Here is a 16557-nt window from a genome sequence, read left to right as displayed (position 1 = left end):
ATATATATATATATATATTCTACCAATGACCTAACCCTAACCTACAATATATTTCATTTTTAAATGGTTATCTGTTTGAAATGTCTTCAAACTCTTGAGGAAGCTCTATGTTTTTGAGCGATTTCACTGATCCTGTTCAGTGCACTAAAAAGTATTGCTCTATGATGTTTTATGACTTTGATCTATTGCTGGTACAAATTTCAACAGCATTAACAAAAATTTACGTCCTTAAAAAAGCCTCTGATATATTGCATCACCTTCTGAAGAAGTCAGTGTGTCAGCAATGGGTAGCAAACATTTTTCCTGTAGTGGAGTAAAAATAGTGGTTATGACTTTTTACCTTAAAGTTAGTGCACTGAGATGATTTCTCCCGTGAAATAAACCCAAACCTGCTCATCAGACTGAAAAAGATATGAAACATCAAGGCCAGTGCTGTGGAATCAAAGCCCCGTAGCATAATGCTGATCATTTTAAACAAAACAAAGGCTACAGTCTCACCACAGTCGCCCTGACTGTGGGAAAGACGCTTTGATGTCAAAGCTGATCTGTATTATTGGTTGGTAACAATGTTTACTTAGCTTTGTAGATGCAGAGTCGTGGTAATGCAAGAAACAAAAGTTGGAACAGCCAGCATGTCATACAATGATGTACTTTGTGAATTTCACTCTTTTGTATACTTTAAGGAAATGACCACAACATTGCAGATAAAAGAAAAAAAAAACACATTGAGAGAAATTTTCCACTGGCTCTAATGTTGATATTATTTTCCTGAAAGCTTTCTGGTGGTATAAAATGTCTTATGAAGTCAGACCACGGGCAACCAAACTGAGAAAAATAACCAGAGGAAACAATACTAAGAATTATACAGCATCATTATAACTGTGTGAAAGTCAACAACAAAACAAAGTTACACATATGCAAATTATAGTTTTATATTTAAATACCTGTTTTTCAACTGTGTGCAGTGCACACCGGAACTTTCTGAGATTTCTACTAACTTGTAGAAAGTACTTCTATCTTTTGTGCCCACAGTGCAAGAACTACGTTCAATGACAGCTCTTAGAATGGGCTTGTTTAGTATAGCTGTTGTTCCACCACAAGAGGAACCTTTTCCGCTCATTTTTGTGTATAGAGAGTGTCAAATCAAGTAGAATTTATTTTATAGTACTTACACAGAAACCAAACTTTAATATTCCATTTTTTAAGGTCAAGTATTACAGAGATGGCAAAAGTACAGACATTCTTTACTTAAGTAGAAGTCCAGACACTGTGTTTAAAAAATACTCCAGTAAATGTTAAAGTACTAAAGCAACTTCTTACTCGAGTAAAAGTGAAAAAGTACAGCCTTTGTAATGCATTGGCGGACAGCTCTGCCATGCATTGTGTAAAGTTAAATGAACCTTACTATTAGTACGAGAAGATAAATGTTATTCCTGTCTAAATTCTAGTTCTAATAAATGTACTCAGCTTGAATCTGTTGTGAAGAACACGAGCAATGAAAGAGAATTTTAAAAAATAAATATTATCTGTTGCCTTCATTGTAAAGGGTGAGTATAACGGCACATTTAATCATTCTGAGATATCTCAGTATAAGAAAAAGAAGTGCAATTTCAATAGTAAGTCTCAATTTTCTCTACATGATAAAGAAATGCGGCTGTAGTTAATGAGAGAAATCTGTCAGCACAACACTCTGGGTTTAAATTTAAGAAATTACTGTGTAAAATGATGTAAAATCTTCTAGTAGCCTCCTGCCCAAACCGTACTGGAATTATAAAGCAGAACGTTTTTGTTAATCCACAGAAAATGTTGCATTTTTAATATACTGTATACTGTGGACCTTTAGTAGTGAAAAAAACAGGCACCTTAATTGTTTATCATTTAATTGTATATCTTGTACTTCATTACTTTGGTGCAGTGTGAATGGGCATGGTCGAGCTCTTTGTTAGTAGGGCAAGCTGTAAAATACAAGAAAATATGATTAAAAGTCTAAAATCTTTGCCTCCCTAACATTTTCCAAAGACGTCCAGTGAGTCTGACTGGAGTCTTTGCTGGGCTGATTCAGGATCCTTCTGTTTATACTACCTTTGTACCAAACGTATAAAGGTTGAATTCAGTGAATGAATCTAATCTTCATAAGCTTAAATGCAAATTAATCTCTGCTACATAACTGAGTACAGACCATAAGCACCACAGCCATTGTGCACCAGTCCAACACACTGTTCTTCACTCTAAATCCATCACAGTACAGAAAACTAACCTTTTTATCCTGCTAGAAACTCCAGTATTTTCATGCAACATTTGAATTACAGAAATTAAGTATAACTTATGTTTGTTTTGCAGACGTTTTACAATATTAAATTACAAAATTTATGAAAATACATATACAGATCCAGTATGTGATTAGAAATGAGGACATCTTTTTCTGTCTGTAAAGTTAGTGTTCACTCTTTTCTCTCCGTGGGAAATACTGTAACTTTAGCTAGCGGACACAGTGTGTGACACACAAAACACACCTTGCACCTGTACCAGGTCCAGTCTGTATTTACTGTAAAAACGCAAATAATTACTATAGATCATGCCAGTTCAAAAGTCCCTTTAACCTTCAAAGGTTGCATAAAGATTGATTGTATAGAGTGAAAAAAATCCTTCTACCTCTATCTATCTATCTACTATCTGTGATTTTGAAGACTGAGTATATAATAATGTTAATTTGGTTAATCATTTTGTAAATTTGTCCCAGTGTAGAGTCAAATAGACAATAGAGCAGTAATGCAATCTTGAGACTGGTGAACTTGCTGCCATATATGTGTCCCCCAGTTTGTCAGTCACTTCAAAGTCCCAAGATGGTAGAGGCCAAAATGCTTAGCTTTTCGGATCAAGAGTGCTGTGTCTGTCTTTCAACTTTTTCCAGAGTTGCCAAGTATTTCACATTGTGACATTGCCTTAAACTCAATGTGGCCTCTGTTGTGTAGCTGTAGTTGAGAATTCTTAGAACCAGTTCAATAACGTCGGTGTTTCCTTGCTCGTTGTTTTGAGGCTGTTATCTCGTCTGTCATTTTTAGTTTAGATCAGACAGAGTAAAAATATCAATAAACCTAAAAAGTAGAGGAGATGTCTGGACAATGTTTGAGTATGTATATAAGTGTGTATATAAGATTAAAAAAAAGAAAAACAGATGGGTAATCCAACAATATTGTACACATGTATTATTTTACACTCAGTACAATATCTGTCATTTTTCTGCAGTAAAAAAAGAAAAAAAAATCTTAGGAGTGTAGAATAGATGTTTTTCCCTCTCCATCTTTGCTCGAGTGTGTGCGGCTCTCTCCAGCAGGGAGCATGACAGATAGTGATGGTGATTGGGCAGAGCTCGGACCAATCGAGCGTGGCTGTGTGCAGTTAATTGAATTCATGAGCGAATACTTCTTGTCCTGTCGACTGTCCAGCGGGAAACCCAGCTGCATCCATCTTGAGTATTGCAGCCACTGTAAATCTCCATAAATATCATTAAATTTTGCCTTTAATGGGGTGGCAAGATAGTTGCACCACCCGTGCTCGGGCTCCTTTAGATTTTTGTCCCCTGTGACAGAGGACAGGCCACCATTATGGCACTTAAGATGGAAGATTGCGAAGTAATGAATGACCAAAATCGGATAAATGACTTCTAACTACTGCTGAATCATCTGCTAGACTCAATCAAGTCTGCAAAGATATTGTTTCTGTTGTGTTTCCTTTTCTGCTTATTGGCATTCTATCCACACGAAGCACAAGCAGATCTCAAGCCAGGCGGTTCTTCAGACTGGTTTTGTTGTTGTTGTTGTTTTAGAGCACACAGAGGGATTTTACGATGTGACTGACGTGCTTGCTCATCTGTAGGAAAACAAAAACCATATTAATTTCTGGATGAGTCTACCCTCTCTATGACTCCAGATTGTGTTTTTGCAGCTTGTCTTCAACAAGGATGCGTCTGTTTGTATTCAAATCTACAAGCGATATCCACCAAACCATGTCAGAAGTTTTATTCAAATGGCAAGGCAAACTGGTTTGCAAGATCTTTTGATATCTCGCCAAGTGTAATGTCTCTATCAGTGGAATCTAAACGCGATATTTTTATTGGGGTTGTGCAAAAACACTAAAATGTTAAGTACTATTGTTGAATTGATTTCAGCTGAGCTCACTGGTGCTTCAGTTTCTGCCATGAGGGAAATGCTTGAACCAGAAAACCCATCCTAAGCCATTGTTTGGCTTTGGCACGAGCCAATGCAAATAAATGTTTTCTCTGACTTTAAAACTTTGTCTAAGTATTATTCTTCTCATCTTTTGGTTGGCCGGAGATGTTTGTGTATTCATTTGTTTACACATTATTAATCAAGTTCTATATTTTTCATTTTCATGAAATTTTTGCTACATTCAGTCTACATTTGTCGGGAGACAAACAGCACATTCAAACAATGTTTAAACCACTAAAAGAAATAAATAAAAATTGCACATTTTTGCAGTCAGTGACCTCAATAGGTTTTTAGGAAACTGCATTTAAGACATGTTTGGACATCTAAGTCATTTTTTCAAAATTTGTGCTCTAAATTAATTTTGCTTTTGATCTTGTAGATGAAGTCTCTTCGATTTTCATCCTGTAAGCAGATGGCACGAATAAAAGGTTGTTTTTTTTAAAAGAAATAGAACAACTTGGCTTATAATTAGATGACAGACACGAAACGCTAAACTCCACTGAGCACACGTCTGAACTCAAACATGATCAACTGGCAGTGAAATGCACAAAAACCATATTTAACTTAAAAGCTGCTCTTTTTTCCCGTTTTTAATTAAATTGAAATTAATTTAATTCTGTTTAGAGAAATGATAAAGCACTCAGATCCAAAGTATTGCAGAGCTGTTATCAAAAAGGTTTTAATGAGACTTTACATTGGCATACAAAAACAAAATATTGTTCCCCCTGTTTACTATGTCCTCAGAGGATACAGAAGGTCTTCCAGGATATCCAACAAGTCACGTAGCAGTAATTAAATAATAGTGACACACTGAGGCCTGCACACTCTCTCTGGAAGCAGCTTTTAACTATGATGGACTAGTGAAGTGACTCCCGCTGCCTATTGATTGTACTTTCTAAATGACTCTTGTCTAGTTACTTGTTAATTGTTCACCAGTCATCCATTAATAGTTGTTAACAGTCAGCTGTGATAACCGGAATGCTTTAGATTGTGAAGAATGGGTTCAGCACACTCCCCTTACACAAAAGCACCATAGCTGAGAAGTAATATAACAGCAAAGTGTTCTCTAACGGTCTCTCCTGTTTCTGGATACCAGTGTCAGTACAATCCTCCGACTCTGAAATCTAGTAGACCTTGGAAAAAAAAGTCTGTGATGCCGCTAGCATTATTTTGGAAAAAAAAGTTGCACATTTATGTTCTACATAATTTCACTGAAAATATAATGTGCAGATATAAAAAAGCAAAGGCTGAATTGTCTCGAGACGATGAGTCTGTCTTGAGAATATTTGTGTAATTTTATGGAAACTTATCCCATAGCTTTTTTCCCCCCTCCTGTGACAGAAATCCAGCATCTTTGTTGAACTCCGAAATGGTTTGCTTTGTCACTGGATAAAAGTGAATATCCCTTTAGGACCCGCTGTGACGGCGGCGTGTTTTTCCTTTCAGAGCCGTACGCGATTTAAGAAAGTTTTATATGCTTACATTTCAAAAACGTCGTAGTTGAGAGGCTTGCAAATGTTGCACCCAGCCTTAAAGGGATTTGCACTTGTTGCAATCAGACTTAAGGGGTTTAATTTCTTTTTGTTTTTGCTACAATACTGTGCCAGAGTCCCAAGACTCCCCCTGTTTCTTTATATTTTCATAGGACTATGGGAAACAGGTGCATCAATTTATTGAAATGTCCAAACATATATGAAAATACAGCATATACACATACAATAGAGTTTGTACAGTTTTAGTGAGCTTTAAGGTCAATATTTGGTATGAAGACCTTTATTCTTCAACACAGCCTGAAGTCTCTGAGGTAGCTTTCTTGTAATTTATTTAAATAGACCACAGGAAGAGTTCTCCGGGCTTATTGAAGGCCATTCAAAGCTTCCTTTTGGATGTTGGCAGCCTTCAGATGATCCCACACTGCTTCAATAATGTTGAGGTCTGGGCTTGAGGAGGTCAATTCATAATTGATAGTGTTACTTTGTGTGTTTTTCTATCTAGGTATGCTTTTACTGCACTGGCAGTGGGTAAGGGATCATTATACTGAAAAATGAAGCCACTACCAATCAGATATTTGCCAAATGTTACATGGTGGATCAAAATCTGACTGTACTTTTCTGCACTTATAATTCTAATTTCAGTTTTTACAAGATCCCCAACATCACTGGCTGAAATTCCGCACCAAACCATCACAGCACCTTCACCATGTTTTATAGATGGCTGATCACTCCTTAAGACTTATTTTCAATCCAGTTCTTGTGTAATTTGGCCTTTTCTCCTGTTTCCCCTTCTTTGATAACCGCCTTTCTATTGAGACCATTACTGATGAGGCTTCAGCGAACGTTAGATGGATCAATTGAAGGTCCAGATGCATCTCTTAGGTCCTGTGTAGTGTTTTCGGCCTCTCCAGTTTTTTTTTTATTGTTTTCTACATTCTGCACATTGTAAACACAATGCTGGCTTTTTTTTTTATGAATGATGATTCATAGGTCAGTGTGTCCAATGACTTTTTTTAAATTAACTTTTAGAAAATACATTCATTCATAAATAACCGGCACACAGAATAGTAAGGCTTGAACCTGACAATTATTTTCTGCTATCTGGATATCCCGACTCCACTGCAAGCCCTGAAATACTGGCTTATTGACCATTTAGCCTCTGGGGTCAGACGCTAGATCATCAGACAGTAGCTGGTGGCTTCCCGAATTATGAGATCAACCATCTTAAACCCACTTGTGGATATTCAGTTAAAATCCACAAGTGGGTTTCTGCATGTTTTGTCACTTACCAGCAGCAGCTGTGCCCTCTCCAGTCACCTCTCCAGCTTTTTGCCATCCATACATCATTCCCCTTTCAAAGCAAAGCCAGCCCCATGAGCACAAGGATAACAAAACTCACTTACTTCCACAGGCAATTCATCCCTCACTGACCCACGTGTTTTCACAATCTGACAAGTGTGATTTAAGAACTGCGGTAGGCCAGAAGTGCGGCAGCCACATCTGGCTGCTCTTACCTGCTTCAGGAGCTTAAAGTTAGTGACACTGCCACTTTGATACTTTTTACTCCACTGTCATCAAACTAAGATAAATCGATGAATTTACATACATCGCCCGAAGGCTTGAATGTACTCTTGGTAACTTTTTTTCCCTTTCTTGATAAATTGCTCAGCTTGCGGTGTCAACATTATACAGAAAGGAAGCCACTGAGCACAAGCAATGCATAATACATGTGTTGAGCATGACTGAATACACATAGCAAAACCACATCTATACCCCCACACTGGGCGCTAGGCAAACAAGACTTCGCCTCCCCTCATTTGAATAAAATACTGTATTTGCCTTTTTCTCCATTCCTCCGTGAATTTCACATGTTAGCGAGTCTGCAGCTTCGTGTGTGCAAGCATGTGCTCCATTTAGTTTGTAAAAAAACAAAACAAAGCTCAGGAATGCACTTCACAAACACTGACATTAAGCAGACTCGTTATCAGTCATTTAATCAGGCCAGGCTTTAAAGGGGTTTGAACTGGATTACTCACTGACATGTTAATGTGACTTTCTTACCACAATGGTGTGCTGTGGGAGGCCTCTGACTAATGTGTTTTGTCCAATAAAAATGGCACCCTCTCTTTCTAAGCCAAAGACTTCACTGTGCCAGTTTCCTGCTGGGCCGTAAGTTTTTCTCCACCACAATGTGGGAGAAAAAAAAAGAGGTGAGAATACGCCATAAGTGTGAAATGTTGGGCCTCTGCTGCACACTAAGTAGACAGTAATTCCTGTGCAACTAATTAGATGTTTGCTTATCCAAATGTTATCTGAGACATATTCAATCTATTACCACATCTTTATGTTCTTTATGTCAACACCTGCATCCACTTATAGTAATTATGTTTTTTTATTAGCCTTTATTGGTAAGGTGCACTGAAAGAACTGAAAGCAAGAAGTACATTAAAATATAATACTAATATTGTGGATGAATGAGCTTTAGCATTTTTCTTGCTGTTTGCTTTGTTTCCTTTTGACATACATACTGACTTGTGGCTTTCACTGGTTTAAGCCAGTGATATATTAAAACAATGCTCTCACCAGTGCTGCGCAGTTACCCGCCTATACTTATCTGTGATGCTGGACGATACAAAGTAATTAAACTATAAAGATAATCTAAAGACTTAATGCCCTGGATCACCTCTAACTTGCTCCTCACTTCAGATGAAAATCCCGCATTGCATTAGTTATGGCTGGCCACAAAGTTCAGGCAGATCAATACTAGTCCACATCAACTGACAACCCAGCTGATGCCCTTCTACACTTCCAATTAGTAAATCTCATATAAGGCTCAATATTTAGCCTCCTTTAGCTGACCCATACCTGGTGCGCATCTGCATACTGCTTTGCAACCCATCTCCACCCCAGCTCCTTCTTCTGTCCTCACTGATGGCTGCTCAGGATTTCCATATATGGGCATGGAAGGAGATGGAGGTTCCAGAAATAAGTCATATCTTTAAATATAAAGAACTGCATGCTCAAATATTCGTTTGATTATTGTGGACCTGAATGAAACTGGCTTATTGTAATAATTGCAATGTATCTACTTATATTGACCTCCTGTAATATTATGAGCCAAGATTATGTCTTTCACCCCACATACAAAACATGTTTCTGTGACCGCTTCTTTCAACCTATAGTGAAGTGTAGCATAAAATTGAGGAAAATCCTGTCTCAGACTTAGTCAGTATCACCCTGAGACACTAAATCCAACTTTGAGGATGGACTGTTGCATTTCTTTATTATCAGGGTGTCCAAAAAGCATTCTGAAAAACTGCCTTTGTTGAAGATTTCTTGCTCTTAAAAGGAATGCTTATTTTTTTCCATCTCCCTACTGTCGCTAAGTGGTTGCTTATAAGGTGTCATTTGGTTTCAGTCTGTTATGCTGGTGCGTGTTTATCATATAAATTATATAAATGTGCCTTGAGATAACTATTGTTGTCACTCGGTGCCATCTAAATAAACCTGAATCAATTCGAACAAAGAGTAAGGGATTATAAAAGTGGATTTATCCTGCAATTTAACTTGGTCTGGCATATTTTCTGCAAGCCTGTGATGCAGAAATGGTGCCAAAGGTTTTATCATCATGTCACGCAGAACATAATGCAAAATGGAAAAACAAAAAGTTAATTCATTACAAACTTCATGATGAAATTTTGCCAGAATAGTTGTCTCAGCTACCAGCCTATGCTGCACGCTGCCTCTCCTGCCTTGAAATCGTTATCAGGCTTTAACGCCAAGTTCATCTGAGCAGAGAACAAATCTGCATATTACAGATCAAGGGCAGACTACAGTAGGCGCAGCCAGTCAGTCATGATAAGAATCACTTCCCATTTTTTTTTCCTCCATGAGAGACGTTGGAAAAAAACAAGATTCCCATCAGTGTACAGTTTTTTTGTTTTTTCTTTCCGCCTGTCTGTTTTGTTCTCTTTGCTGTGATCAGTTTCTGATTATTAAGGTGAAGGTGAGATATCACTTTTCTGATTTGCATAGATATGCAAATGCTCCTGGTTACAATTGAGTTGCTGAGACCGGTGATATCAATTGGTGCCTTTGTTATTATGTGTGTTCTCCCACTCCATGTGTATCTACTAACTGTATCTGGGTCATGTTTTTTTTTTTCTTTTCTCTTTGGTGTTTGTGTTCCTTGTCTGATGGATGTGTACTGTATTCAAAGCCAGATGCTCATACTGCGTAAGCCAAGTTGATCATGATGGTGCTGGCAGTCAGCTGATGTAACACAAGGTTTACACTCAGGGGTTATATTAGCCGTTATTACTCACTGATAAACTCTTATGTAGTAACTGTATATTTATCTGAGTCAGCAAGAAAATAACACATCAGTCTGAACTTAAACCTAAATCGGGAGACATTTTTCCTTGTCTCCAAAGATGAGGGGTTTTTGTCATTTGTTGTTTTTTGCAGTGCATTCTTTTGATTCTGCTGCCAACAAGCAAAACATCTCCTAAACTCTACCTGAGCTGTGAAAATGCTTTGTTTTCACACACAGTGCCAAAGTGCTAGAGTATCTCCTGCAAACCATTATGTCAATTTCTATTTCTTTCTTCTCTGTTTAGCATCCTCGCCCAGCATGAACATCACACTGGAAGGCCAGTACCACTGTAACAACGGCCCTGAGATCCCACTGGACAAACTCTGTGACTTCAGTACAGACTGCCCGCTCGGCGACGACGAAGGCAACGCGTGTCGTGAGTACACCCTACGCACGAGCCGCTGCCCTTTCTGTGTTTTTGGATAAAAAGAGCGCACGTGAAGTCGGTCAGCTGTGGTGAGCCTCCTTTAATGAAGCTGTTGCTTCCTGCCCAGCAGAGCAGCAACGGAATGTCTTCATGAGCTTTTCCTGAAAGAGAAGCACAGGGAAAGGCCAAGAAAAAAAAAGCCAGCTTGGCGAGCATTTCTCACCCTTGACATATTCTGTAGCTGTTATTTCTATCTCTTTGCACATTTGTTTTGTGCTTTTCTCGAGGCCTAGGAGGAACACTACCAAACTATGCTGACATCTCATTCACAAGTGAAGTCCCCCAGGCCTCGCTGTTTGTGTGTGTCTATGTGCGTGTGAATCCCGAGGATCTTTTTTTAGTCCTACCTGAATGTATTTGTGTTGTTTCTGTGACTTATAACCACGCCGTTGAGATCTTTAACCCCTACATATGTTGTAGCTTGATTTCAGAGTTCTTCATCCATACTATACTGAGCAAAATTAATTTGCCCACAGTGCAGGTCAGCCTCCCATGTGGTGCTTATTAAAATGATGGCTGCTCCCTCGTGTGTATAGGTTTGCTAACAATGAGAGCTGAAAGATAAGAGGGTGAAAATCCCAGCCAGGCACTGTCTCTCTTTCTACTGGAGGAGGACTTATCAGTCCTAATTGGCCTGAGGGGCTAACTCAGGGGTATAATCTCCATTTGAATACAATGTGTATGTAACATTTTGATTTCATAAGATTTACTTGGACATCTGAGCATAAGTAACAATCAGTAAAACACAAAGCCGGTTCGTACACGTCGTAGCAATATTCCTGAATTGTGTTTTCAAGACATTAATCAGACTGGTGGCTGCACACTCGTACATCAGTAACAAACAGAGCATGGAAACTCATGTGTAATATATGACACAAACTAATGGGTTCTGCAGAGAGAGGCTGATTGTTCTGAGTGCATTTCCGCACACCTTTTCCACTTTGTGCTTTTGTAATGCTGAGAGTGCATGAAGGCATGAAGGCCAGCTGTCATTTGCTCTGAATTAAGGTTCTGTTTCCGTCTCTACTTTTTTAAAAGTAACAGTCTTTATCCTTTTTAATTAAGGACAAGGGCTAATTATCCATATGTTCATTCCTCAGTCTATCCTTACACTTTTCTACTACTGTAGCTTAAGTTCTATATTTGCTCCATTTACATCACTACCACTTGTAATAATCACCCCTGCTGGCTAAATCACAGCGTTCCCTTTCTGATACGGTATTCTCTGTGATATCCACAAGTTATCGTCACTGGATTTGATCTATTTAAATCCTTCATGAGCTGTTCAAAGTTCATTAACAGGGGGAAAAGCAGAAAGAGGCAGGAGGAACAAACTTAGCATGTGTCAATCACAAAGATTCCTGACATATAAGAAAAACCAAGTCCCTGTGGCTCTTCCTCGCCATCCTACTTCAGCATCATTACACATGAACACATCCTACACTCCTTGTTAGAGTACTTCCTCTGGTTGGCCTGAGTCTGCTGAAATTCTGCAGACACCCCACTTCTTTCCAACACTAGTTTACCTGCTCGAAATGCTGTTAAAGCTGGATCCATGTAGGAATTCACAGTGCTGATGTTTGAGACTCTGCTGCAGTATTGCCAGTGCTGATGGTTTTCTTTGCTTGTTTATCCGTGATAGCTTTGATTGCCTTTTTGGGAGTCAGTCTGCTATCGGTTGGTGACTGCATGGGGTCAAGTTTGCTATTAGATGGAGTCTGTTTGTGATGATAAACTGGAAAAAATCACAAATCTCTTGCTATCTACAAACAAAGAAATTTACATTAACTACTTACATTCAGAGTCCAGCCAGAATCTCATAGATCTGAAACAGAAATTCCACTAAAAATGTTGATGTAGTTGCTGCAGGACAAAAATTTTATTACAGTATGACATGACGTAGCTCGATCACTTTGTTTTTCCATAAGAAGATTTCAGCAGAATGCAACCACTTGATTTAAGTCCGCTGCTGCAAAGAGATACATTACGCTCACTGGTGCAGACTGACTCTGCTAGTTTGGAACATGTTGGCAACCTTTCTGTGTTTATTAATTAAGCAGCAGTTATTTCCAGACTTTCACCAATCAGTCCGAGTCACACTGTGATTGTTTGGAGACAGGTTGCCTCCCACCAGGTGTCCGGTGCAATCACGATGCGGTAGAAAGTTGCAAAATTGAAGACAGATTTCTTTTAATTTTCTTTTCTTCTCCTAGCGTGTATGTTGATGACACCGCAAGAGAAACAACAATACTGGTTGATCGTTTAAACGGGTTCAAGACACATTCTTATGGCAGAATAATCGTAGTGAAGTGCTAGTTGTTTTTCATAACGAATAATAATGCATTAGAGTGGGACTGTAACCAAGAAAAATGGAGGTGAAGCTACTAATGTGCTTGTTACGGTGTCTGTTCTCACCTAAACCCTAATGATTTTGTAAACTGTTTCAGGTCCCCTGGCTCGCCAGAAAGTGAAGTTTGCACCATGCTACCCATCTTACACCACATTTCAATCCAGAGTCTTACACCGTAACACATCTGATCACTTATCTTGTTTCGACTTTAATTTACAGTTGCTCTAATCTGTCATTTAAGAATGAAGAGCCCAAAAGAGCTCAAAACTTTGATTTCTGAAATTTATTTATTTTTTCCTTTGCCTGTGCTGCACCTCTCTAACAGCAAATCAACCTGACAGTATTTTCCTTAATGCTGCCGACGGGCAAACAAAGAAACGGCAACTACACACAGAAGCCCCACCTCCTTTGGCAGAGGTAGAAAAATAAAGGCACAAAAATTTATTTTTGTAAGGTGCTTAGCGAGTCATCTGTTGGTACAAAGAACCATCTGCCAGAAAGTTAATTGGCAAACTGGTTCAAAACCTTACCAATATAATGTGAAAGTTAAAAGAATTTGGTGATCAAATGTATCAGAAACAGCCCTCTGATCAAGTAACTAAAAACATTTGTTGGCCTCTAGACATATCATATTCATCTCAGTCAGGCTGTCGAGACTCAAAAGCCAGATTGAAACTCAAATTCAAGTTAAGTGTGGGTTTTTTTTTATGACTTTCTCTACAACTGTACTGAAAATAGAAGATTGGAGTCAGTAGTCAACCATTGCTGATATATTAGACAACCTTATATATATATAGAGATAGATAGATAGAGGCTTAACCCTAAATGCTTGGTTAACAGTAGTTGAGGTTTCATTGATGGACATTAAATCAAAATGTTGTAGCCTGTAATAATTCGATGAAGCCCACAAAGTCAGATAAGGAGCAACGGGTTACCTTCATAATTTGCTCACGGGCATATGCAGAGGCTCCGTGTAATGGGGAGAAGTCAAGTAATCAAGTTTTAGTTTCACTTCAGAGGAATAAGATGAAATTCTCGCTGCTCGTACTCACAGACATCTTTGCTTCACATACTGAAGGACACAGGAAGATTTTATTTGTGCTTCTTTTTGCGCGGCATTTTTAGCACCAACCAGGTCAAAACTCCTTCGCATGGTGATGTGTCTGTAGTGATTAGCTGCTTTAAAAGCACTCCACTTGCTTTTGTTGCTATACTACAAAAAAAAAACCTGACAAGTGTCCCAAAAAACATCAGTGCAGATTGTTATAAACTGTCTTCTTGTCAAATTGCCATGACAGACAGCACTGAAGTCGTGTTGACATTCAAATGAAGGTGACATTATAAAGTGAATGACATTGATAAAGATTAAATCATCACAGATTCCTCTATGCAAGCATGATATGAGTTTAAATCTCTTCCCTTTGTATAAACAGACTTTCTGTCTAAGGCGTTTATGTAACAAGAACTGACTCATCACAAGACAGGCAAGAACATGAAATATACTTATTACCCACAAAGTCCAGAGAAGCTTTTTGTTTACTTCAAAAACATCACAGGAAATATCCCCATGAATTTGCTGTTGCTGTTAGTGTTTAAAAGTAAAACTGCTCTTTTGGTGTTTTCTACAATAACAAAAAGCATTTCAGAGCTGATGTTTTTGAAGAAAGACATTTTTTCTCCTTGTTTTGCTTCCTAAAAAATACATGCTGTATGATCTCTCCTCAAGCCAGTTTCCCTTCCCATTATCTGGATGAGGTTATTTCCAAAAGCATAGCGGTACCACATCACTCAGTCTGTTACAGGTAATAGGCGCTCGCAGACAGGAACTCGGGATGAAAGGAACATAAAGAAAACTTATAGAGGAAACTTTGAAACTTTGAGCTAAAGTTGTTTAAAAATTCAGCAGTGCTTTAAGTATCTAAGGACATCTCATTGTCCTTCTTGGAGGACGGTGCTAACTTCAGTTTGACTTGTTTGGGCTTAGCATCATTTGATGGTGTGAACTGACTCAGCGAGCGATTCGTCTATTAAGCCGGGAGCATTTTGTTGCACCCGAGAGAAGTGAGTGATTTCGTGAAAGACTGACGTGCCAGAGTCAAATCAGTTTTCTGCCGGCCCAACGTTAAAGTAGAAAGGGTGAAATTGACAGAGTATGCTTGTTTTATTGATGTAAGTTAATGCAGTCTGAAAGCCAACGGAGTAGCTTTTTTAAAAAATCCGTGTTTAGCCAAGAAGTAAAACTTTTCAGGTTAAGAATCTCAAAAAGGCCAAGTTATAACAGTATGTATGATTGACTCTTGTCATTACGGTGCATTTGCAGCGATTCACTGACTTTATTATTTTTTTAAATCTGTTTTCTGTAAAGAAGCACAGGCTGAAGAAAATTGTCCTGATAATGAAAGATTGAATTTAAAAAATGTGCCTTTGATAGAACACTAGGTGTTGAAATACTTGTTCTACCAAAAATTGTTTCTAATTTATTCTGTCAGTTTTATAACAGAGCATAAGAGGAGAAATGGCTTTTGGAACTCAACAGTTTTGCACTTATTTGTTATGAAGGATTCGTGTGCCAGTGAAAACCATGGAAAATTGTAGAATTAACCATTTTTCTCAAAACATTTTACTGGCCTGAGGAAGTTTTAGAGAAGTAAATAATCCCATGGAAACTTGCTTCAGAAATATCTGTATAATAGAGTGCGTGGTTCAATTAAAATTAACTGAGAGGGAGAAAAAAATCCATACTGATTAAATAATACCGATGTTTGGGGAGATTAATAGAGTCACTTGACGTTATGATGTTCTCTGTGTGGGGTAACCATCACATTTGTAGCTTGTACTTGTACAAACTTTAAATTTGCACAACACCGGATAAATGCCAACTCTAATAATGTCTGGCCTCACTCGAACAAGTGTGAGCTATGACTTGAGAAACACCAAGACCCAGGAGATGCAAATTGAGGACAGTATAGTAGAGTTCATTTATTTCTCCAAACATTGTTGCCTCCCAGTCATTTATGTTAATCAGGACTACATAATGGCCGTCTCGGGGTTTGACACATTTTATTCAGTAAACATCTTACTGGTGTGTCAGCCTTACTTAAATATTTATTTTTTATTAAAATTACTAACTTATTATGGAATTTATTATAGCATATGTCACAGCATAGCATCGTAAATTGAGTTGTTATCTTTCATGTATGCACAAATGTTTCAGTCAGAGAAGGGTAATTGGTAAGCACCTGTATTGTGAGCTCTGGTTATGAAACTGTAACAAGGAGACACACTCCTCTCTTGGCTTGTGTTGTACCCACTACACAATCCAATAATTCCAACGTTTTCACTGTATTATTGATGTGTAGACTCACTTTGCTCGTGCCATTCTGCGAAATTTCTAACTGATTGGCATCCCAAAAGAAATGTCACCATCTCAGCTTTCTCATTTCCCCTCAGACTCTTTTCCGTCTCCCCCTCTAGACACATCAGGGCTCTCCCATTTTCTGCTTCTGTTTCTAGTGTCTGTCTGAGAGCCCACCTTCACCACAGCTCAGTCTTAATTTCCCCCAACACATCGAGTCCTGTGAGCCATTAGTCTGCACCTCTTGTGCTTCTCTCCTCTCAACCTTCCTGCCTTCACTGTCGCTCATCTCCTTGATCGCCAGCCTCCACCCTAGCCCTGTCCTTTT

General features: G+C 38.5%; 1 protein-coding gene across 3 annotated transcripts in view; it reads left to right on the top strand.

Moving 5' to 3' along the window:
* Positions 1 to 16557, top strand: part of LOC120739944 (ALK tyrosine kinase receptor-like) — a 352648-nt gene that overhangs the window by 321560 nt on the left and 14531 nt on the right. For all 3 annotated transcript variants that reach the window (XM_040041948.1, XM_040041947.1, XM_040041949.1), the window contains exon 6: positions 10342 to 10473. In XM_040041948.1, the coding sequence (XP_039897882.1) occupies positions 10342 to 10473 (132 nt within the window). The remainder of the gene's footprint in view (positions 1 to 10341; positions 10474 to 16557) is intronic.

The sequence above is a fragment of the Simochromis diagramma genome, unplaced genomic scaffold (assembly GCF_900408965.1).
Source record: "Simochromis diagramma unplaced genomic scaffold, fSimDia1.1 OVJJ01000304.1, whole genome shotgun sequence".
NCBI classification, from domain to species: Eukaryota; Metazoa; Chordata; class Actinopteri; order Cichliformes; family Cichlidae; genus Simochromis; species Simochromis diagramma.
This window is presented reverse-complemented; position numbering and strand designations above follow the sequence as displayed.